The 25041-nt window shown below is 42.2% G+C and overlaps 2 protein-coding genes across 2 annotated transcripts in view; both read right to left on the bottom strand.

Moving 5' to 3' along the window:
* The window catches only part of LOC137528352 (homeobox protein CDX-4-like), a 61685-nt gene extending 60255 nt beyond the window's left edge, over window positions 1–1430 (bottom strand). Inside the window, exon 1 of the mRNA XM_068249641.1 lies at window positions 1171–1430. The gene's annotated coding sequence lies outside the window, so the exon portion shown is untranslated. The remainder of the gene's footprint in view (window positions 1–1170) is intronic.
* A 7278-nt stretch (window positions 1431–8708) lies between these two features.
* LOC137528353 (homeobox protein CHOX-CAD-like) lies at window positions 8709–24783 on the bottom strand. Its single transcript, XM_068249644.1, has 3 exons — window positions 24390–24783; window positions 13490–13635; window positions 8709–8939 (listed from the first exon to the last, which is right to left on the bottom strand). Exons 1-3 carry the CDS (start codon window positions 24781–24783, stop codon window positions 8709–8711), a joined length of 771 nt encoding a protein of 256 aa, XP_068105745.1.
* Between the last annotated feature and the right edge of the window lie 258 nt (window positions 24784–25041).

Here is a 25041-nt window from a genome sequence, read left to right as displayed (position 1 = left end):
GTGCACAGACACATAGGATAACATTAGCAGCAGATTTAAAAACTCAAAACGCTCAGAAAAACTCCTCTGGTGTGCACCAGGCCTAAAAGTGTGCTGGATATAGAAGAGGTTTTTTTTATTTTCGGCTATAAAAAAAAGTGATAAAGCTGAGCAAAGCGATTACTATAACCTTACTTCTCCCCACGCTCACACAGAACCCTCCCTAATCCTTAGCCCATCCCCCCCCCCCCCCCCCCTGGTGGTGCCTAACCTTAACACCCCCCTGGCGGTGACTAACCCTAAGACCCTCCCTGGTGGTGCCTAACTCTAAGACCCAACCTTCCCCGGTGTTGACTAGCCCTAAGACCCCCCTTGTGATGCTTAATCCTACCCCCCTCCCCCCCCCCCCCCCTGTGTGGGGCCTAACCTTAAAGGGAACCTGTACTGAGTACAATTATTTAAAGAGACTCCGTAACAAAAATTGCATCCTGTTTTTTTCATCCTACAAGTTCCAAAAGCTATTCTAATGTGTTCTGGCTTACTGCAGCACTTTATACTATCACTGTCTCTGTAATAAATCAATGTATCTTTCCCCTGTCAGACTTGTCGGCCTGTGTCTGGAAGGCTGCCAAGTTCTTCAGTGTTGTGGTTCTGCTATGAACTCCCCCTTCCAGGCCCCTCTATGCACACTGCCTGTGTGTTATTTAGGATTAGAGCAGCTTCTCTCTTCTCTCTTATCTTTTACAAGCTGGATAAATCCTCCTCTGAGCTGGCTGGGCTTTCACATACTGAAGAATTACAGACAAGGGCAAAGCTGTTTGCAGGAAGAAACAAGCAGCCTGAAACTTCAGTGCATGAGAACAGGGGGAAAGAAACACACAAATGATCTCTTGAGATTCAAAAGGAAGGCTGTATACAGCCTGCTTGTGTATGGATGTATTTTCTATGTGTGGACATACTGTACATCAACCTACTTCCTGTTTTGGTGGCCATTTTGTTTGTTTATAAACAAACTTTTTAAAACTGTTTTTAACCACTTTTAATGCGGCGAGGAGCGGCGAAATTGTGTCAGAGGGTAATAGGAGATGTCCCCTAACACACTGGTATGTTTACTTTTGTGCGATTTTAACAATACAGATTCTCTTTAAAATAAACACATGAAGTAACTTCAAATGAACATTACATAGTTACCTTGCCATCAGTTCCTCTCAGAAGCTCACCATTTTCTTCTCACAATGATCCCTTCCAGTTGCTGTCAGTTACAGCTGAGAGGAGAACTGATGTGTCCATGTTTCCCTATGGCTCAAGTGGGCAATGATACAGTTTAACTGTGTGCTGACCAGAAAGCTGTTATGGAGTAATGGCCATTTTCAAAAGTTCAGTTCAGGTTTACTTTAATCCCCCATGTTGGTGCCTAATCTTCGACACATTTCATGTCAAACATATACTGTATGTTATTTTGAACTGATGTAAATGAATTTGCTGATATAACCGAATTAACTGATATAACCAAATTTAGTCAACTGCTGATATAACCGATCTTGCAGCCACATTTATGCAAGCAAAAAAAAAAATCTTGGCTATATCCAGTGCATTTTTATAGCTGAAATCAATATATTGGCTACATCCAGCACCCTTTTATAGCCCCCCAAAAATCTTGGCTATATCCAGTGCCTTTTTTTATAGCCGAAATCAATATCTTGGCTATATCCAGTACCCTTTTATAGCCCACAAGAATCTCGGCTATAAAAGGGTGCCCTTTTACAAATGAAAAAATTTTTGGCTATAAAAGGGCGCCAGGGGCGTAGCAATAGGGGTTGCAGAGGTTGCGACCGCATCGAGGCCTTGGGCCAGAGGGGCCCTGAAGGGCCCTCCCTCAACTGCAGTATTAGCTCTCTATTGGTCCTGTGCTCATAATATTCACATCTACAGATACTTAGTGGTAAATCATTAACAAATGGTTCCCCATCCCCTTCTTGCACCTCTGACACTGTAGTTGTCATTGGCAGGTTTTGGTGCGCCGTATCAATCGTTATGTATAGAGTGCTTGGGAGGCCCCATTGTACAACTTGCATCGGGGTCCACAGCTCCTTAGCTACGCCACTGAAAGGCGCTCTTTTATAGCCGAAAATAAAAACCTCAGGCCGCAGGCGCCCTTTTCACCACCTTATAGCCGAGATTTGCAGCAAATAACATTTAAGTCTATGGAGGTGCCCTTTTTCAGGTGATACCAAACAATATACTGTGCTATAAGGTTAGCCAAAATCAGAAGAATACAATTAATTTTAAATGTGAACACATAAAAGTTATGTTTTATTTCACATCAAGTCTAAGTTCAGCTAGCATTGAACAGCATACCCATAGTAATGAAATTTTGGAGCATTTTACTTCGCGACCAGCGAATGCAAACTTCCGCAGATGTTCAAAAACTTTGCGAACCGCCATAGACTTCAATGGGCAGGCAAATTTTAAAACCTACAAAGACTGTTTCTGGCTACAAAAATGATGGAAAAGTTGTTTCAAGGAGTCTAACACCTGGACTGTGTCATGCCGGAGGGGATCTATTCCAAAAGTCCCACTAAAATGTATGGAGTTGAAGCAAAGTTGGATTTTAACCCCTAAAGGGCAGAAATCACATTCCATTCCTACAAATAATGCACTGGAGTGGTACTGTGCGTGCAACTTAATGTAGCAACAATATCAGTAGTGTGCACAGCTCTGGGTGTCAGTGGGCTGTAGAGTGTCACACAAAGAGAAATGCTATAGTACTATCAGAATACAGTGAAATAATAATGCACTGAGTGGTTCTGTGCCTGCAACTTAATGAGGCAACAACAACAGTAGTAGTGTTCACACAGCTCTGGGTGTCAGTGGGCTGTGGAGTGTCGCACACAAAAAAAAAACACAACACAGGAGACCGATGTACTAGCCCTCAAGGGCTGTTTGGGGTGCTTTCACAGAAAGTGAGGAACAAGAACACAGGCCTAGCTAATGCTTTCCCTACCTATCTGCAACAAGTCTAACCCTGCTCTCACTAACAGTCAGCAGCTAGCAGAGAATGAATCCAATATGGCCACTGCAACTGCTTTCTAATAGGGGGATCCAGGAAAGGGGGGTTCTAGCTGATTGGCTGCCATGTGTCTGCTGACTGTGAGGTAAGAGGTCAAAGTTTGGCTCCATGATGGGGCAGGTCGAACACACCATATGTTCATAGTTCGCAGAGAATGCAAACAGTGGAAATTCACCAGGAACTGTCCTCCGGCGAACTGTTCGAGCCATCTCTAATGACAGACTCTGTCTGCATTTTGGAGGATTGGGGGTGGGGGGTGGGTTGCGGGCAAAATACTCACCTGTCCTGACCTTATCCATCCAGGCATGTGATCACTCCACCTTCCTTGTCAGAATGGGCCTGGGCAAATTTTTTTTTTTTCTCTCTGATCGACGCCAGGGCTCTGTACACACACATACACCTTGGTGGTGGCGGCCTGCCCCCAGCTCGACAGCCACCAATCAGGACGTGGCTGCCAGGGCCATGCAGTTGGAGGTTTCTGAAGATCTTTGGCAGTTTTTGAAAACATAGCAGCTCTCTCTGCCCAAAAACTTCTGGACAGGTAATGTATACAACCCCGGGACCCCCCCCCCCCCCCCCCCCATCTATGCAGACAGACCCTTACATTACAGGGTCTGTCTATTTTCACTAGAGGTACTCTTTAATGTTCTTAAATTTTACAACATTAGAGAGCAATTAACCGAGAGTGCCAAGAGTTGCAATGTGTATAGCATATAAAAGCCACAAGAACTCTAGAGATCACTGTGACAGATTTTGACTATTACCCAGGCAAAATATCCGCTGCCTTTCGCATAGCAACTATACAGTACTGTAGAAAAGTTTTAGCCAGGTATGAATAAATTCTATAAGGGCCAGTTCACACAATCGTGGCACTTGTGGCGTTCAACACTTAAGCACTGTCCTGAATGGACAGTGCTGTTTAAACTGCAATACTGGCTTTTCTCGTCATTTGCGTAAATTTCACCCTTGTTCCCATTGGATCGGATTGGCTACGTTTGCCGCTTCCATTTCACCTAGGTTACTCAAGACGAGGCTATGACTGATCAACAGGAACGAATACCAAACCCTTCTCTGCAAAAGGCATTTGGCATCAGCTAAAGGAGATGTCCCCGGGTGCACGTCTAAACCAACCCTGAAGTAAGAATACTTTCAAAAATATAAATTCTACTTTATTTCTATAATTTTACAAAATGCAAAATAAGGTAACAGAAGAAAAATTCAATTCATATCAAAATTTGGTGTGACTATATTTTCCTTTCATACCAAAGAGGTGCTAATGATCATAATATTCATATGTAGGTTAAAACATGGCCATTAACTGGAACAGAAACAGCTGTGTAGGAGACATCACAGTGGCCAGCCAAGGAAACTTTTATTGGGGTAGATGTAAGATATATCATGTATGCTTCCTTTCAAAATTGGAGGATGTCCAGCAAAGTCATCAGCTCAGAACTGGCAGAAACCTGTGAGCACCAGGTACTGCCATCTATTGAAGAAAAGGTCTTCATGGAAGAGTTGCAGCCACAAAGCAATACCTCTGATGTGGAAACAAGGCCACACGACTCAACTATGCATGAAAACATAAGAGTGAGCAGCAGATACTCTGGACTGATAAGTTATAATCTAAACTATTTAGTGGTGGGAGTAGGCAGCTTGTTAGGCTGGTGGGGCTGGAGAGCGGTACATTAATGAGTGTCTGCAGGCAACAATGTAGCATGGTGGAGGTTCCTTGCAAGTTTGGAGCTGCATTTCTGTAAATGGAGTTGGGGATTTAGGATTAATGGGGTTTTCAATGCTGAGAACTACAAGCAGATATTTATTCCTTATGGAGGCATCTAACTGGCTAAATTTGTTCTGCAGAAGGACACTGACTGTAATTATAAAGCCAAAATTTTATGAAGTGTTGAGAAGAACAAGGAGATCTAAAAAAAAAGTTGGTATGGCCTACACGAGTCCTGATCTAAACATCATAGGAAGAAAAAAAATAAAAGCTTTGACCATATTTCATCCACAGCACTATAAATAGAAAGTACAACAATACAACACTACCTAGCTACTCCTCCACCATTGTTTAACATTTTTGATAAGTGGGTTGCTGCATCAAATTCAAGCTACCACCATCTCTTAAAATAAAAAAATGCACAAAAAAGCATTAAAAGTGCAAATGCATGAAAGAGGCAAACGCATGTGGTTCTGGGAGCCTGTGTAGTAGTTGTCCCAGCATGCAACAAGATCCTTGCCTCGGCAGGATGACCTGGAGGGAGAGACTTTAGCCTGCAATTTGTTAAATGAATATTTATAGTTAAAAAAAATCTGTATATCTGTTGTAACCTGCTGAGTCTCTGGGAGAACTGATGCTGTTTTGGAGACAAAAGGTGATTACAGCATATATTGATTTGATTTATATTTCTCTTCTGTCCATTCACTTTGCATTGATGTTTAATAAAAATAAACTATTAATACTTCTATATGTAAATACATTTATATACTCTACTTGATTATGGCCTGACAAGCCAAGCTGAACAATCCCTATCTGATTGGAATTCGATCATGTAATCAATTTCTCCCCTACATCAGAAACTCAATTTCAATACATTTCAAAGGAAACAATTGGAGCATTGATCAAACCACAAGTGTTGTACTTCTTGATTTGGTGCAATGGCTTGGGCCACCAGTCGCCTGCCTCTCATGCCCCTCATGCCCTCACTCCCATCGCACATAGGTTTTGCAACATGTCCCATCTGACTTTCAGTTGCTAAACTGTGCAAATTTAATTGAAATTCAATCAATTGCAAATAGACTGTTGGCAGAGTTGATGAAAGTCATCGAATGGGTGAGAAATTGATCAGAAACATTGATGTGTGTAAGCTCAGCTATAAGTTTACAGCAATTTTTCACACTTGTCTAACACTTTTGCAGTTTTGTATGTGGATGTTTTAGATCTTTAATCTTTATAGGCAGCTTAAAAAGAGAAGATTCGTATGTTTGATCATCATTTATAGCAGTATTCGTCAACTCAAATACGTTTTGATCCTGTGTACAGTAATTTATTTTTTGATGATTGAATAATGAACAGTAAATAAAGCTTGATTGTTTTATGTATTTACATTGGAACTGGCTTGGGCTCTTCTGACTTAGTTAAAGTGGACCCAAATTAAAAATACAAGATTTCAGAAATAAAATCTATTTTCTAAATTATAATAATAAATAGCAGCCTTTTTTTGGCTGCATGGTGACAAATATAAAATATTTTACATTTATTGGAGGAACCCCTCCCTTCCTTTCATATTGCCGGGACAGAATCCGGCAAACTGGTTTAGTAGATGGTGTCCAGTAAAGGAGGAATTGCTAATGGCTGCCACCTGTATAACCCTAGTAATGAAAAGAGATGGGTGAAAGGTATGCACTGAAATGCTCATAGGCTTGAAGGAGTGTTTATTTATCTTTGTATGTGTCAGAGTGGTGCAACTAAATATTTTGAATTAAAAAATGTTTGGTTTGGGTCCGCTTTAATCTTATGGGCAAGTTTTACCTTTGAATTGTACACTTTACACTGTCCCCTTTAACTTTACTTGGATAATATATACATTTGTTCTGTTTTTGATATGACTGAATGGCATTGTAACTTTTGTTCTTTGTCTTTTGTTGTACCTTCAGGTTTAGGTTTTCATACCTTTGAGAAGGTATGATGGTAGGGAGGAGCTAAGCAATATGATAATACTGGTGATCGAATAATGACACAAGAAGCAGTAGATACGGTAGTGGTAATTTCTTAAAGAGGAATTTTTTTTATAATCATTTATAAATAATTTAGTTAGTGTTTGCCTATTGTTATATCTTTCATCACCCTTTCCACACTCCAGTATACTGTACGTGTTGAAATTTACCACATTTGGCGACATATTTAGTCCTGTCAGGTGCATCGCTGCGGAGTGTTAATTTACTGAGTTCCAAAGCCAGTAGAATTAATACCTGGGGCCATATGCAATTAACTTTTCCTCCTTAGTTCTCTCTTATTTTTTCTAAGTGATATTTTCACAACTTGTCATAAAATGCCTTTTAAGCCACCAGCAAGCAAGAAAATACTCAAAATACACTTGATAGTACTTTTTCACCAACTTTTGGGTACTTTTTCAATTGTAAAATTCTTAAAATGTAGTTTAAAGAGAAGATGTAAATTATCTCCTAGGAGAAAACTCAGGAGAAAAAGTTAATAGCATATGGGCCCTGGTCTCCCAAAATGCTCCGGGAGAAGAATTCCACATAGCTAAACAGCCTAGGCTAAGCATCACTGGGAGGGTGGGGTTATATACCAATATACAGCAATATGTGGATATAAGAAGTGTTTCTGATGCTGACACCAGGATAATTAACATAGTGGGTATCCTGAATAATTTGCTACATTTTACTTTGTGTCACTAAAGTGCCTCTTTAAAGTGACACTGTAAAACCAAAAACGTCCCCTGGGGGTACTCACCTCGGGAGGGGGAAGCCTCCGGATCCTAATGAGGCTTCCCCCGTCCTCCTGTGTCCCACAGCGGCCCGACAGACCAGACAACCTGTTCAATATTTACCTCTCCAGGCTCCAGCGGGGGCGCTGTTTCGGCTCTTCTGACGGAGATAGTCGGAAATAGCCGATCTCCCTCGGGTCCACTCTATTGCGCAGGAGACTTGCGCCTGCGCAGTAGAGAGACACCAAGGAGATAGACTATTTCCGCCTATCTCCGTGGGAAGGAGCGGATACTGGGCCTGCACTGGAGCCAAAAGGTAAATATTTACGTCGCCACCGCCGTGGGACCGATGAAGACGGGGAAGCCTCAATAGGATCCAGAGGCTTCCCCCACCGAAGGTGAGTACCCCCTAGGGGAGTTTTTTTCGTTAAAGATTTTCTTTAAGTGGCTAACCAGTAAATGTTTGGACTGCTCACAAGTATTTTTCAAGTGTGTATTTTACAATATGGCTGAAGTTCATTTTTTTAACAAGTTAGTATTCCATTTAAACTTTCTCAGAATGTCCCTCCATTCATACACACATATAAATATTCAAGTACAGTTTTGGTCTTTTTTGTTGTAGTGAGTAATTGATATTGGAGCTATACAAGACTTGATCAATGATTTTTGCTTTTTAAATACCGGTATATGCTTTTAAAAATGCAGACTGGATGAGCTGAATGGTTCTTTGAAGATTATTTTTGGTTAAGATTTCATGTCACAGACAAATATGCACACAACTGATGCATTGTCCATACGCCTTGTGTAGAAGCAAATGCTAGTTGTAAGCCACTTGTGATTTTCCCTCGATTGATGGCAAATTTCATTGATGTGTAAGAAAACTAATATGTAACATTTTAAAAGACAATAAGCAAGTTCATAAGTTCACAGGCCACTAAAATAAAACAGCCAAATAACTTCAGGTAGGTTACAGCAACACAGCCTAAACCTTGGAGTCTGGTTATACGGAGAAGCTATAATGATCAGCAGTCCTTCATCTGCATTGTACACGGCAGGCTGCAAGTCCAGCCTCTCTGTCATTACTTGTAACTTCTGGAATTTTGTTAAGAGGACGCAGTATCCATAATCCTGACAGCAGCAACAAAAACCATTAAAGATGTATAATCTGTTCTGGGCCAAATGTGAATGACTGTTTAGAAGTCTTCTGTTTACACAATCACTTGCTGTATAATGTCATTGGGCTGCATGCCGTTGAGTGCAAGTTGTGGCTGTTGGTATAAAGAGTTTGTCATTTCCGCTTGTCCCATAGAGTCACAATGTGGGTTTGGACTGGCTGAACTAGAATCACTCTGCAGGGAACCGGCACCCTCATACTGATTCATCTTCTTTTTGAAAAGCTTCCTCTCTTTTGCTCTGCGATTTTGGAACCAGATTTTTACCTACAAGGTCAAACAAAGAAAGACATTGATGTAACATCAACAAGTTACAAGAATTAAGTACATTTTCATGTTCGACAAGTCTTGTACCGCACACCATACATCTATCACGCTTGATCCTGTAACTGGGTGATCTAATTGTGTATGTTTATAAAACAGCTCTGACCTACAGAGGCATATATTCCATATGACCTGCAAAGGTTCTGCCGGTAACTACTGCAGTCTGATCGTGGCTCGCAGACTAAATGTAGACGCAGGAGACATTTGTCTCCTTTGTTTACATTGAACGGCGCTGCTGCTACAGCAGCGCCATAAGGCAGATCGGCGATCCCCGGCCAATCAGCGGCCAGGGATCGCCGCCATGTGACAGATGACAGCCTGTCACAGGCTGCACAGGACGGATAGCGTCCTGTGCAGCCCCGATCACCAGGGGTGAGAGGGAGGAGAGGGAGGGGGGAATTTCGCCGCAGAGGGGGGCTTTGAGGTGCCCCCCCGCAACACCAAGGCAGGCAAGAGCGATCAGACCCCCCCTGCACATCATCCCCATAGGGGGGAAAAAAGGGGGTGATCTGATCGCTCTGCCTGCAACCTGATCTGTGCGGGGGCTGCAGAGCCCACCCAGCACAGATCATAAAAAAACATGCTGGTCCTTAAGGGGGGGGGGGGGGGGGGTAAAGGCTGGGTCCTCAAGTGGTTAATCTTTATCCTCCATGTTTTGTCAGGGGTGGAAAGTGAAACCTGGGCTCCCAGGGTCTCTGCCAAGTTGATCTGGCACTTTGAATCTCTTTGCCACAGTCTATTATCACAGTGCACACACTAATATTTTGGCAGAGACAGCCCCTTCTGGCTGCCCAGGCAGAGAACCCTATTGTTGGTGTATGAGACGTGTGCTGCTCCCACTGGCAAACTGTCATAATTTCTAGTCATGATTGGTAAGTTAACTGGATCAGTGGGAACCTTTTTAATTACAGTGGATGCAGTTTATTGCTCAAGCTCCAGTCTCACTTTGGGATGGGAAAATTAAATGAGGCGTCTACATGTAAAAATTATGTTTTAAAAAATGTATCAACCAGAAGCTGCTGTGTTGAAGGATTTTAATTTCAGACTGATGGGGTATCGGCGTGGAGGAAAAAAAGGGGGGGGGGGGGTGCTCCAGACCAGGTGCTTTAAAACTGATTTATTTGACATTAGCTAATCAAAGAAATTTTGCATAGACAAACCAGACAAGTCTAGGTAAATGTTTGTGCTTGAAGTGGGGCTTTTAATAAATCTTTTTTTAATAAATACGATTTGCCGGAACTCTTTATTCAGTAATATCTGTGTGGCTTGGTTCTAGACTTTTTACTGCCTGACAGAAATGTGACAAGGTGCCACTCCCTGCAAAAATATAATGGGGCCAGGGCCGGCCTTAGGTTTCACAGCGCCCTGAGCGAAACCTGATTTTTGTGCCCCCCCCACACACACACACCCACACACATACACAGGCCCATATGCAATTCACCTTTTCTCCTAAGATATCTCCTAGAACAGTGGTTCTCAACCTTTTTGACGTTGTGACACATCACGCCAAATGCTCAGATCTCTGTGAAACATCACATACGTATAACTTAAAAAAATACTGTTAATAACCACAAATTGATGGAAAGAGTGCTTTATCCTGAATATACTTAAAAATGAAGGCTAGAACCTTTCAGGAATATTATTAAAAACAATCAGTGGGATAGTTAGCCGCCCCCTGCCTCTCCCCCATTTAGAATGATAGCACAGCACCGACAATTTGCACCACGTGTTATAGCCGCGGTTCGCCCCCCACCCCCGCCCCCCCCCCCAAAAAAAATGCCCTCAGAGTCAGTATAGGTAGGTAGCCAGGTATAGGTGCCCCCAGTATTACATCTCATGTGCAAGTGCCCTCCAATATAGGTTGCCAATCATAGGTGCCCCCAGTATAGGTAGTCAGTTGAAGGTCTCCATCGCCCCATAGGTAGCCAGGCGTAGGTGCCTCCAGTATAGGTAGCCAGGTATTGATGTCCCCAGTATAGGAAATCAGGTGTAGATGATCAGTTGCGTAGCTAAGGAGCTATGGGCCCCTCTGCAAGTTCTACAATGGTGCCCCCAAGCACTCTTTACATAACTATTGATAATCTGCCAAGGACAACCGCAGTGTCAGAGGTGCAAGAAAGCATGGAGAACAGTTTGTAAATGATAATTACTATTCAAAGTATCTATAGAAGTGATTATTACCAGCACAGGACCAATAGAGAGCTAATACTGCAGTTGGGGGAGAGCCCCTCAGGGCCCCTCTGGCCCAATGGCCCCGATGCGGTTGCAACCTCTGCACCCCCTATTGTTACACCCCTGTTCCCTCAGTATAGATAACCAGCTATGGGCGCCCCCTTGGAAGCCGGCGCCCTGAGCGACCGCTCCGGTCGCACAGGTCAAAGGCCGGCTATGAATGGGGCCACCTAAGTTCCAGCTCCCTCTTTAGAAAGATTCTGTTCCCACCTCCCCTCTCTATTAAAGCAAACCCAAGGCAAAGCTCTGGTGATAAATAAAATACTTGAGAGGGAAGGCTCTGGATCCTTCAGAGCCTCCCCACACTGCCCTCCAAACCTCTGTTGCTGCCTCCAGAGCATTGGGGCCACACTCCTCTGATGCTGCACCATCACATGCATGAGTGGCCCTGGCTTATTGTGAAGGGGCGGTGCCAATGTTTATTCTGACAAGCCCTTGTTGGAATTCTTTGGGGATGCCGTGCATTAAACGGGGGACTGGAGGACAGGATGGGAAGCATCTAGATCAAGAGGCTCCCCCCTGCTTAGGTAAGCATGTGTTTTTGTATCCAAGGCATGTGTTTTTGTATCGCATTGGGTACACTTAAAAAAGCTTCTGTCTCTCTCCCCCCTTATTTGAAAAGCAGACCACACAGTGGAGCACACACACCTACTATTAAACTGATCCACTTATCTTCTTCACTGCAACTGGCAAGCATGCCACCATAGGATCTCGATGCATGTCACGTGACATCAGGAGCCTACAGAGAGACACTGCTGCATGGCGATAAGCTGCAGTGAAGAAGAGGAAAGGAGTAGGTATTTATTTTAGGTGGCTTCAAGGTAGGTGTTTTGTCACAGGCTTGAAGCAAGCATGCATCCAGCCGATTTAGAACACATGATATGTGGGCACATTATGGGATAGTTATACAGAAAGTATAAAGCCGAGAATCTAGCATGTGTACAGGTGTCCCCTGAGGTCTACTAAAGCCGCTTATTGATTTGGTATGCCAGATATTTAAAGAGAACCAGAGACGAAGCACCCTCATGTATTTTACTATATATATATCAATGGGAACATGACAGTAAACACCTACTCTGCTCTTGGTTTCAGTCTTCTCTGCTAAATCTGCCTGTTTTCAGCCCTGATAAGAATCCCCGACTGAGCATTCAGTCTAGCTTTTCCCGGAATGATTATAGCTGAGTTAGTCTTCTGTGATGTCTTTTCAAGCTCAAGTCTGCCACCTTGTGGCTCTGCTTTCCTGCTATTTATCCTCGAACCAGCAAAGAAGAGCCAAAAGGGGGCAGGCTTGGGCTTGAAAAGACATCACAGAAGACTGACTCGGCTATAATAATTTCGGTGAAAGCTAGACTGAATGCTCAGTCAGGGATTCTTATCAGGGCTGATAACAGGCAGATTTAGCAGAGAAGAATGAAACAGAGAGCAGGGTAGGTGTTTACTGTCATATTCCCATTGATATATATGGTAAAATACATGATGGTGCTTCATCTCTGGTTCCCTTTAAGCAACAATCAGTAGCCAAGTTCATTGTTCCCTTCCTTACCCTGCCAATGGAAACTGTCATTCCCAGCACTGTCGTCATGTCTCCCTTCTTCATAGACAGAAAACACATTATTCATCTTTTGACGACCAACATGTATGTACAGCAGGAGGGCCCTGCATTGTCACCTACAGGATTAAGTTGGATCCTGGTAGGTGACACAAATTGGGGGCACCCTTAGAAGTGGAGGATCAGTACAAGCAATAGATCTATCTGCAGATAAATGTCCCCTGGAATATGGCTTAAAAGTCCAAATCATGAGTGGCCAGCTCCACACTGCAAACAGCTTGAAACATCCTCACACTTCTCACTTCTCCCCCATACTGGTAGAATAAACACAGTAGGACTGAATTAATTACTGTCACAGCCACGCCTTTATAGTGCCTGACAAACTATCCATTGGTTGCCAGTCTATGCCTGTCACAAAGCGAGGATTGCAGTCATTCTTTTTACTCTAAGTCATGAACTGCCCATAACCTACCTGACTGGAGGGGAAGGGAGGAGAAGAATGTGAGAAGCCTGTAGGCATTTATTGGTGAGGACCTGTCCACTGCACATGACATACTTGTACTGCAAAAACGAAACGTTTTATAACATTTAAAACAGTACTTTGGCATGGTATGCAGTGTTAAAAAAAAAAAAAAAAAAGTTTAACCATGGCATAAAAAGAGATTGCTGTCATTTTGGAAGACAAAAATCTTCAGAACTGTTTATAACTTACCTGCCTCTCAGAAAGGCTTAAGTTAGCTGCAAGTTCGCTTTTTCTTCTTATGGTAATATATCGACTATAATGAAATTCTTTTTCGAGCTCCAGTCTTTGATGGTCAGTGTAAACAACCCGATATTTTTCCCTGGTCCTCGTCTTACCTATGTAGAAAGAATTGAGTTTACAAATGTAGCGTACCAGTGTTGTAATATCTATGAATGATAAAAAGTGACTACAGTTATTAGGAATAATAATTTCCTTAATCTAACCATTCAGTCATTAAGGAAAATTGCTTTGCTAATTGTTGTTTACTGCTGCTCTGTGGCCTTATAATCACTGTGAACTATACTGGTGGTCCCTTTATGTATATCTATCCATTAAATCAGGAGGGTTCCAGATTGCCCAGTGTGGATTGTGCGCTATGGGTTTTGAAATTTCTGCTTTAGCCCTGAGGCCCCTCTTACACTTGCATTGTAAATGTGTGTTGTATTACCCTGTTTTCCTGCGGAGTAATGCAATGGCAATGCGGGACTAGCACACCTAGCGCGTTGTGTTGAAAGTTTCCAAAGCGCTGCCAAGCTGTCGCAAAGTCTGCAGCACATTACCATATGACTTCCACAGCGGCAGACGTCATTGGAGTCAATGGGCGACGTAGGAATTTCTTTGACAGGAGCGCAGAGCATCACGGTGCACATGCACGAACCAATGGGAAACCTGGGGAATCCCAGTGATGTACTTCCTGCCCAGCAGGGAGTACGTCACTGAGCGGGAGAGGCTCTATGCCTTTGATGACCCAGTCAGCGCAATCTGCCGCAGGGCCATATGTTTGTAATTTCTTGCATTGCGATGGGGTGTGGCAGAAGCATCACAAAAAATGAGTGCAAAACTGATCTGAATGTATTTTGCCTTTTATGAAAAAATTCAGAGGTGACGCCAGCATACTGGCATGGAGATTCAGGTATAATGACTTCAGGCATTGCTTTTATTTGTACAGAAACACATGAAATTTGGAATAAAAACCATCCAAACCAGATAAGCAACACTCACAGTTATCTTCTGATTCACTAAAGGGTACCCAAACCTGTAGAACACTTTGGTCTTGTTTTCTGTTGTCATATTTACATGCATGCTGTCCTAATGTATTGGTTTCTGCTGCAAAGCATAAGGAGGCAGAAACATATGGTAACTGGGATCATTAGGAGTCTTGCCTCCAGGTATCTTGGTTTTCTGCTTAGGCAGGATGTAAATAAGTCAAAGGGAGGGGAAAAGCAAAGACACAAAGTAAAACACAACTGTGAAGATAACAAACAATTAAACCACTACCTACATGTGCTAATACCTTTGATCCTTCCTTATTCTCTTTGATGTATGTTTGGAATCATACAGAAGAACAAAGATGCCCAAATTGGTTCTCAGAGTTCTATTGAGGTGCTAATTTCAAACTGATAGCAGACAAAGGAGCTACAAGGTGATCTTATCAATGAATATGTTTGACAGGCAAAAGACAAGAAAGTGTTGCTCAGACTCCCTTTCATGTCAGGGAAAGTACAGTCTCAAATTTGCTTGTCAAGAATATGGTCTGAACATCATTTCTCATACAGAGGATTGTGTGGACTGTTAAGAGGGAAGGGCCCATATGCAATTAACCTTTTCACCTGAGTTTCCTCCTTGGAGATCATTTTTCACATTCTATTTAGACAAATTTTTCTGAACTTTGCAATTGAAAATGTAACAAAAGTAGGTTAAAAGGTGCTATTAAAATTATTCCAAGTATTTTCTAGCTCTCTGATGGTTTAAAAGGCACATCTATCTATCTATCTATCTATCTATCTATCTATCTATCTATATCACCATCAACTATAGTTATCATGTCATTATGATGTGGTTGAAATGATGATTTATGCTGGCCATTCACGAAAAGACAATTCTGGCGGATTTGAATGCTTTGATCAAATTTGCCAGTGAACTATTGACCCCCAGCATATGAACTAATAAACTTTAAGATGATTTGATATCGTTTATAGATCAAAAGCATGAGTGGTACATTTGAATTGAGTCGTTTCTTTTCCCAATCGCACCACATTTTACAGGGAACCTACAGATATGAGATAGTTGCACACCTGGCTGAAAAGGTCTGAGTTGGCTGAAAGCCTCATAATGCTTGTAGCTACCCAGTTATACTGAGTCCCAGGTTCAAATACCAGCCAGAGCACTATCTGCACATAGTTTGTATGTTCTGCCTGTGTCTGCGTGTTTACTCTGGGTAATCCGGCTTCCTACCACATCCTGAGAACATACTTACCCCTAAAATTGGGCCTAGACTATGATGGTATGGAATAGATTGTTAATCCCTTTGAGAGACAGTTAAATGACAAGACTATATATACTCTGTACAGCACTGCAGAAGATGTTGGCTAAATAAATTCTTAATTATAATTATTATTGTTACCTGATTTATGTAGCACTGATGTCATTTGCAGCATTTTACAGAGTACATATTCATGTTTCTAAATGTTCCTTAAAAGAGCTCACAATTATAGCTCACAATTATAGCTCACAATAATTGCTACTGTAGTCATCTAAGGCCCGGTTCACATTAGCGGTCGCCGTCCGGAATCGCCGTGCCGGAGCCGGACCGCATGCAGAACGGACGGAACGGACGCACGGCATAGCAATGAAAGCCTATGCGTCCGTTCACATGCGTCCGGACCGGATCCGGATCCCGACTCCGGCATAAGACCCAACATGCGCTATTTTTTGGTCCGGCTCCTCCGGCAGCCGTATCCGGAGCGGAGCCGGACTGCACCATCCGGCCAATACAAACCAATGAGAACCGGAGAGCGCACAACACACTGGCTAAAAATCCGGATGTTCTACCCCACTTCCTATGCGTATTGTAGCGGCGATTTTGGATGGGGACACATGGGCAAGCATTTTGGAGTGGAGCAGCAGTGACTTTAAACGTGCTGGAGATGTTGGCAGTATGTCGGAGGTGGAGGTGAGTGCTAAACAGCGGAGGGCCTGATTCCACAGGTCCACCTTCTGCTGACCTCCCAGACCCCAACATTTTTATTCGGTTTCTACTATCTTTTGCCAAACAGATCCGGATCGCATCCTGATGAACACCTGATGCAACCTGACCGGATCTGATCCGGATCAGAACCGTATGGTTCCGATCCGGATCCGGTCCAGATCCGGTCAGGTCATCCGGTCCGTTTGTCAGGGAACCGCAAGTGTGAACCGGCCCTTACGTCCCTTCTATAGTCTAAACTCTAAAGTCAATTTTATGGGAAACCAATTAACTTATTTTTGTGGCTTGTAGGAGGAAAGCTGGGTGCTTGGAGGAAACCCACATAAATACACAATCATACAAACTACAGAAAGTTTCCTAGCCCAGATTTAAACCTCATTTCAAGAATGTATTTAATGGCACGTTAGGTAACATATTTTTGCTTGTATTAAAGTCACTTTTTAGCGAGAAAAAATATCCCATCTGTGTCGCATTGTTCTTATTTCTGTTTAAATAGCCAGAAGACCTTTGACTATGGTACATATTCTCAGCAAATTTCTGAGAAAGTATTTCTATTGCACCTTATTTGCTTGAGCAAATGTGTGGCATCCTTTACTGTATAGAAGTGCTTCCTATTGCTGTTTAAAGAAATGACATTTGCCCTGTGGGAAATATCCTCCAGAAGGGTCAATTGCTCAGTGTTTATTTATTGCACCTTCACAGTAATGTGGGCAGTTAGACTCCTTTTGTACTATTCCAAAAACCTGTTGTGCTTTTGTGATACTCTTTGTATAATAGTGTCCATTGTAGGTAAGAACCAATGTATTTTGGGTCGTTTGTTCCCATGCTCAACCCCCAATTTTATGACATTTCCAGCTGTATTCCTTCCTGTCTGTAAAATCAGAAATGTTAGTGTTTATCACCCGCATAGATACGCTTCTATAATGATGAACAATTTTTGTTCAATGCTGATATTAAGTTTCACATTTTTAATAAGTCCATGATTTTATTAGGAGGAAAACTGTGTATTATGATGGACACACAGATCATAAAAACCCTTCTAAGGGCCATAAAAACCTGTGTTCTCTTTTTATATGCTGTGAAAATCGGCACCCTTTCCGGCAATATAACCTCAGGAGAAAAGAGAATATAGGAAGACAAAGCTGCATATCAAAGAGAAAAGAAAAGAACTCCGAGGAAGGGTTTTCTACCTTCATATGATGGATCAGTCTTATAACCTTGCACAATATGTGCAAAGTAAGGGAAAAAAAGCCACCCCACAGAAGACCTCACAGCCGCTTTACAAAATAAATATATTTTATAAATTAACAATAACTGGTTGTCAGAAATTAGGTTATAACCCTTTATGGCAAAAAAATGTGATAATTTGAAAATGTTATTTATAAGCCTGCGGGATGAATGGCCAGAAGGGACAATCAGATTGGGCTTGCTTATTTGTCTTTAATGTTAATGTCTATGACAAACTTAATGTGGGCCTGAACTCGTGCAGTGGACAGAAGGAAAACATAGAGAAATGCACCCTGTGTGTATTTAGAGCATTTAGCCTGTTTAATGCCCTCTTATCTGTGACTAAGCACAAATTGTAATTTTATCACTCAGCTGTGTCAGCTGACTGCCACGGCAGAGAGCTCATTTGTAAACACAGGGTTTTAGCAATATGTCTGCTTCCATGAAAACAGGACGTAGACAATCTGCAGCTTTATTGCAGGATTTGTATCAGCTGTAACAAAGAAATGTTTTTCTTTAAATGTTATTATGCTGTTGCTTATCTTTCAAAGCAGAGAGGGAGTTCTGAGTTCAGGTCCGCTTTAAGGCCTGTTGTACTCATACTTATGTTGGCGAAACAGCCACACGTTGGTTATGCAGGAGGAATGCAGATCACTGCCTATCTCATCATTTACAAGGGCCCAGGTCTGTACAGGATGAGGCCTCTGCAGCTGAAATTTTTGTGTGCTTATTCTGCCTTTATTGTAGAGCAGGCATGTCCAAAGTTTGGCTCGGGGAAAAATGTAACCCCCTGAGCCTTTTCTGGTGGCCCCCAAAGCTCTCTTCAGTTGTTAATTCCATGCAGCCCGCAGTCGGCAGCTGCAGTTGAGTACATTTGAAATCGGCGCCGGTAGACTTGGGCGCAGGATACAGAGGTATATGGCTGATCCTGCTTCTGCACAAGTCCAGGCTGATTTAAATTACTATTCCCCCTCCAGGCCGCCATGGATAGTGGGGGAATGAAATAATTCGGCTTCCAGCGATTGCTGGAGGCCGAATTATTATGTTTTTAAGCAACCTCGGCTCCGTCTGCTGACGGCTCCGACGTTACTCACTGAGCGCTGCAATAGGAGTGATTCCTATTGTAGTCTATGGAGGCCCCGGCTGCGCCCAAATCTAGCAGCGCTGAAAAGCACTGCTCCGGCTGCAGTTCCACATGCAGGGGCCACCTTGTGGTGTTGCTCTGCATCCCTCTATGTTTACCGGTACGTTATCAGCCACCACTGTAACATCAGCCATTGATTAGCAGCCGTCACTATGCCAGCAGCAGTAACATCCGCTGATTAGTAGCTGTCACTATGTCAGCTGTAGTAACATCCGCTGATTAGTAGCTGTCAGTATGCCAGCTGCAGTAAAGGTTCATACACATGAGCCACAGCGGTGGCTCGAGCCATAAAAAAAACCAAAAAAACAGCAACAGCTCGTCGCCAGATTCCTCTGTGCAACAGCCGTACACACGGCGCAGAGGGACATAGATTCGGCGGAAGCAGTCGCCGGAGGTTCCTCTCCCTCCCCCGCCGGAAGCTCCATACATTGTGTATGGAGTTGTTGTCGCTAGTCCGCATACACACCGCGCACTAGCGGCAGTTGCGTTGATGTTGCGGCGAAGTTGCGGCCAATCGCCTGGCGACAGCAGCGACTACCGACGTTTCAGGGTGCGCGCGTCATACACACGGGTGACCTGTCGCCGCAACACGCGCGTGCCACGTGGTTGCGGTGACAGTTGTAGCCTGTGTGTATGAGGCTTAACATCGGCTGATTAGTAGCTGTCACTATGCCAGCATAAGTAACATCCGCTGATTAGTAGCGCTCACTATGCCAGCAGCATTAACCGCCACTAATCATCAGTTATCACTGTACTAACTGCACACGGTATATGGATTATTTCTTGTGGAAATGTTTCGACAAAATGTACTAGAATTTCCTTATAGTAAACTCCAAGGGACCTGGCCAAGTAGTGAACTACATCAGTATCTATATATATATATATATATATATATCTCCAGTGAAACCTTTTGAGTGTCCCCATTCTGTAAACGTGTCCAGATGATGAATATATATATAAACACTGCAGCTCAGCTTTGTAATCCTAGAAAATTTGTACAAGTTAGTTCAGTGTTTGTCATTTATTTGCATGTTATAAGAAGTATAAAAAACAAAAAAAGCATAAAACAGAGAAAGTGGAGTGGTTACCCAGAGCAACTAGTCATATCCTTTATTTAATTTAACATCTGAGGCTTGTTTGGTTGTGGTGGTAAAATTGGCCAATGATTAGCCAATCAAAATTGGAAGTCAGTACCAGGCTTTACGGACAGTCCACAGACAGATGTTGAGCTGATTGCCATAATCACCCAAGATGAGATGAGAGCACACACTTTTTAAGTAGTAGCACGGTGACATAGTGGTTAGTGCTCTCGCCTTGCAGCACTGGGTCCCCGGTTCGAATCTCAGCCAGGTCAACATCTGCAAGGAGTTTGTATGTTCTCCCTGTGTCTGTGTAGGTTTCCTCCGGGCACTCTGGTTTCCTCCCATATCCAAAAAACATACAGATAAGCGAATTGGCTCCCCCTAAATTGGCCCTAGACTACAATACATACGCTACACAATATAGACATATGACTATGGTAGAGACTAGATTGTGAGCCCCTCCGAGAGACAGTTAGTGACAAGACTATATATACTCTGTACAGCGCTGCGGAAGATGTTGGCGCTATATAAGTACTAAGTAATAATACTAACAGCCAATAATAGTGAGGGCTGGTTCACATTCGTCACTTCCCCGCCGCTTGCCCACAATCACGTTCGGGTCTGCACTTGTGATTCCCGTTCAATAGAACGAGAATCACAGCGCGATCTCCCCAAAGATGCTGTATGCAGTGTGTTTGCGATTGATCGCAAACACTGCAGTGTGAATGTATTCATAGGGATACATTAGTAACCGCGCTTTGCTGATCGCCAGCGATCAGCAAAGCGGTGAAAAAGCACCAAGTGTGAGCCAGTCCTAATAAGAATTTGTATTGTTTAGTTAACCAGGAAAAAAGTTTCCTGCTCTTGACTGAGGTTTATTTAAAGTTTAACAAAACTGGTTGTATGTGGATGCTCTTTATTGGTTTTGTTGCGACCAGTGTAATGTAACCCAGACCTCAGGATTGATCAAACATTATCAGTTGACTTCAAGAACATAATCACATTCCCCAGGAAGTAATGAAAACGAGACACAACATGTGTACTGAGTGGGCCCTGAGTCAAATCATTTTTATTCTGAATTTTCTCACAGGAGATATTTTGACATTTCATCCACAAAAATACCTTTTCAGACCCCGGTAAATAAAAAATCACACCAAATATATGTTACAAAATTAAGTTATGACTGGCATTACTTTTCTTACCTACTTTGTAATACTTTTTCAGTAGCTAGGCTCTAAAAATATATTTTGTAGAAAAGATAACAAAACATCTGTGAGAAAACCCAGGTAACAAATGAACTGAATCAAGGCCTTTGGATTGTGCTTCTTTTACTTTTACTATTGTACACTTTATTAATAGACTGCAGGCTCCATATTGCAAGAAGACCGTTTATCCAAGCACCCAGACTCAGTTGTAAGAATGTTATCATGGACTCTTACATGTGTTAACAACAAGTTTTGGTGCAATCATTGAATAACATACAGGAGCCTTTCTACATCTGACTGATTTGCTCTCCAACTGGGTCATGTCCTGTCACAATAATTATTAACATGCTGATTGCAGACTGCTTTCACCCATATCAGTAGTGTTTAGCATTTATAACTTAGCCATATTTACTGCAATAAGTACTTGTCTGTTTGCTGCTTTGTATTGAACTAGAATAATTAGGGATTTAATGTAGGACCTGAAGGAACCCAAAGCCCTCTGCTGGAAAAAAAAAGCTATACCAAATAGACTTTCCACTTTCTCAAATAGAAGATATATGCAAGTATTCAGCTTTACATGATCAAAAAGTTACACCCATAATGCTTCACTTTGGGGCTTCCCACACAACTGCCACACAAAATGACCTTTAAAGCAAGTGACATTTTGAAGTCTGTAAATATTTATAAAATAGCAAATCTGTTTTAAACAAACTCATGTCTTAATAAGATATTCAGAGCGGACATTACATTTTGTTGATTGAGTTTTCTCTGCCTTTGCACCCTTGCAGTTAATGCAAATTATTGCAATATATAGTCATATTTATGTTTCACTGTCCTGGCCATTATTGTGAGCTGTATGCTACCATTAAAGCATTTACTAAGGATATAAAAACTAGTAATGCAGTGTGAAGACAATTTTTCACCCGCTAGGAGTGTTGAGGTCAGTAAATCTAATGCATTAGTGCCTGTGAATGTAATAGACCTGTTCTTAGGTGAAACCAGGTTCGGTGTATTCCATATTGCCATCTGTGGTCCACAAGTGGAAATTGCTCTTGTTCAATGTTTTTACCAGCATACTAGTGTTTAAAACGCTCTTGGTTTAATATTCAGAACATAATATGCATTTATACTACTATTTCGGATTCCAGGCGATAAAGTATAATTATCAGTAATATAAATGTCAGTGAAAACTATCGTATGGATTCATGAACAGTTTGCAATTATTATTACTGGGTATTTATATAGCACTGACATTTCCTGCAGCACTTTGAGGCCCGGTTCACATTAGCAGTAAAAAACAGTCCGTTCCCAGATCGGAAAGGAATGGATGCGAATGCATCCAATGTTAACCTATGGATCCGTTCACATCCGTCCATTCAAACGCATCCGTTCCGCACGTTCTGCTGAACGGACTGCAAGTTTCCTGCTGCAGCAATTTTTCTGGACTGCTACTGAAAATGGATCTGATTGACCGGTGATCAGATCCATTTTCACGGATCTGATTGCCACTATAACGCAAGTGTGAGCTGTGCCTACATAGGTAACATAGACGTGTCTCTAGCTGTCCCTCACAGAAGCTCACAATCTAATGCCTACCATAGTCTGTCATTGTCTTATGCTCCTATAGTCTATGGCCAATTTTGGGGGGACCAATAAGCTGCCTGTATGTTTTTGGGGTGTGGGAGGAAACCCAGGCAGAAACAGGGAGTACATACAGACTCCATGCAGATAGTGTTCTGGCCTAGATTTGGGAATCCTAGCGCTGCAAGCAGTAATTCTATCCACTACATCAACATGCTGCTGCGCTTCTTCAGTTTGCAAAATTTTGATGCAATTTATTGATTTCTGGTGAATTTTATCATTTACATTGTCCAACCATTGGACATTAATATAGGAGGATCGACGTGATTTAAAGAAATTACATCAGAATGTATTAAAAACTAGGGCCCTCTGATTGAGTTTTTTGATTAATATGTCAGCTTAAGATAGATAAAGAGTGAGTTTGAGAGGCGTGAGTTCAATAGCCATATAGCTTTGTACTGAATCGAGACGCGTAGAGCATTCTGATCAATTTTCAATTCGTTTTCACTGAAAATCTCATCACTGCTGAGTGGTGAAAGGCAGTAAATCAGGTAAACGATAGACATCAGCAAAATATTGCTACTCGATCTGTCAAATATCTAACAATGTATAGTAACCTGTAGGGAGGGTTTCCGCTAGGAATCACAAACTGCACAGAAAAAAAATGCCATTTTTTAATTTAGTGCTAGTGGTGGATATTTAATTTAGTGCTAGTGGTGGATTGTATAGCGTTTGCAAATTACGATTTTTATTAGCGCATGGTACTATGGGTAAAGCAAGTGGTTTTGGGTTGTAATGGCGCTGCAAAATTGAAATTGGAAAATGCAGACAAACTGTGTGCACTATAAAAACAGCCCTCAGTGTGTTTGCGTTTTGGCGAAAAGCAGATCACGGTAGTGGAAATGAATTGACCTGAGACATATTATTATTATTTTCCTTATTATTTAGTAATTATGCGCTAACGTCTTCCACAGTGCTGTACAGAGTATATTGTGTTGTCGCTTAATTGTCCCTCGGAGGGGCTCACAATCTAATCCTATCATAGTCATACATCTATGTATGTATCGTGTAGTGTATGTATCCTAGTCTAGTGCCAATTTAGGGGGAAGCCAATTAACTTATCTGTATGTTTTTGGGATGTTGGAGGAAACCAGAGTGGCCAGAGGAAACCCACACAGACACGGGGAGAATATACAAACTTTGTGCAGATAGTGCCCTGGCTGGGATTTGAACTGGGGAGCCAGCGCTTCAAGGTGAGAGTGCTAACAACTACGCCACCGTTCTACCATATTTATGTGCTTTGACTCCTATGGGAGAAAAGCCCTCCACAATTTTTTTTTGTAATGTATAATATTGTATGTTTAACTTTTTAATGCATGTGTCCTTGCAATCAGGAAAAGACGTGCGATCTTGAAATCGATTGGAAACATGCATAGTGGGAATGACCCCTATGTTCCTGAAACTTTCTTGAGAATGTAATGATAAATTCTTTCAGAGTTTCATATGTCACAGTATATAGAGGAATACAAAACATAAAACTATTTTTTTTTTCTTATTAGCAAGAAAACAGTAACTTCCTGTGCAGTAAAAGAAAAAAGTTGTGTGTTTTTATACATTGCCACAAATTGTATTTTTTTTTACTTACCAGTAGATGTAGATTGCACAGATTTTCTCATCCAATCATAAGAATTTTGACTTTGACTACTGGGTGAGTGTGCAGCTGTATGATTTCCGTCAGACGAATGTATAATCCCAAGGCCAGGGGGATGTGAGGAATTATAGCCAGGAGAATTGTAAGGGAATTGGCCAGGTGATACGTCAGGGGTCTGTATAGTATTAGTGTTAGATGGTGAAGCAGAGTAAGTATTCCAGTCCTCCCGAGGTGATCCATATTGTGATCCCCATACTCCACAGGGCTGTCCTTGGTTATCCATACTTGGTACATGATGATAAGCCACATAGTTGAAGTAAGGTTGGCCGGACACATAATTCTGTCCTGTGTGGTTGCTATTTGTTGATCTCACAGAGAGTGGATACATGTTAACGTCTTTGCACCCAGTGTGATGGTTATACGCAATGTTCATTCTTGTAGCAGTTCCTCCGAGGTCATCATTAGCCCTGTAATACTCCTAAAATGATCCCAGCTTCTTTCACTCCTTCAGTCTATCTATAAATGACCCCTGCTAGCCCTGGAGTCTCATTGCTACTCATGACTAACAATGGTGTAACCAGGTGCTGGCAGTAACAGTTTACCATGGCCCTGTCTGATGTCAGAGATAACTGCCTGCCCTCCAAAT

The sequence above is a fragment of the Hyperolius riggenbachi genome, chromosome 8 (genome assembly GCF_040937935.1).
Source record: "Hyperolius riggenbachi isolate aHypRig1 chromosome 8, aHypRig1.pri, whole genome shotgun sequence".
NCBI classification, from domain to species: Eukaryota; Metazoa; Chordata; class Amphibia; order Anura; family Hyperoliidae; genus Hyperolius; species Hyperolius riggenbachi.
This window is presented reverse-complemented; position numbering and strand designations above follow the sequence as displayed.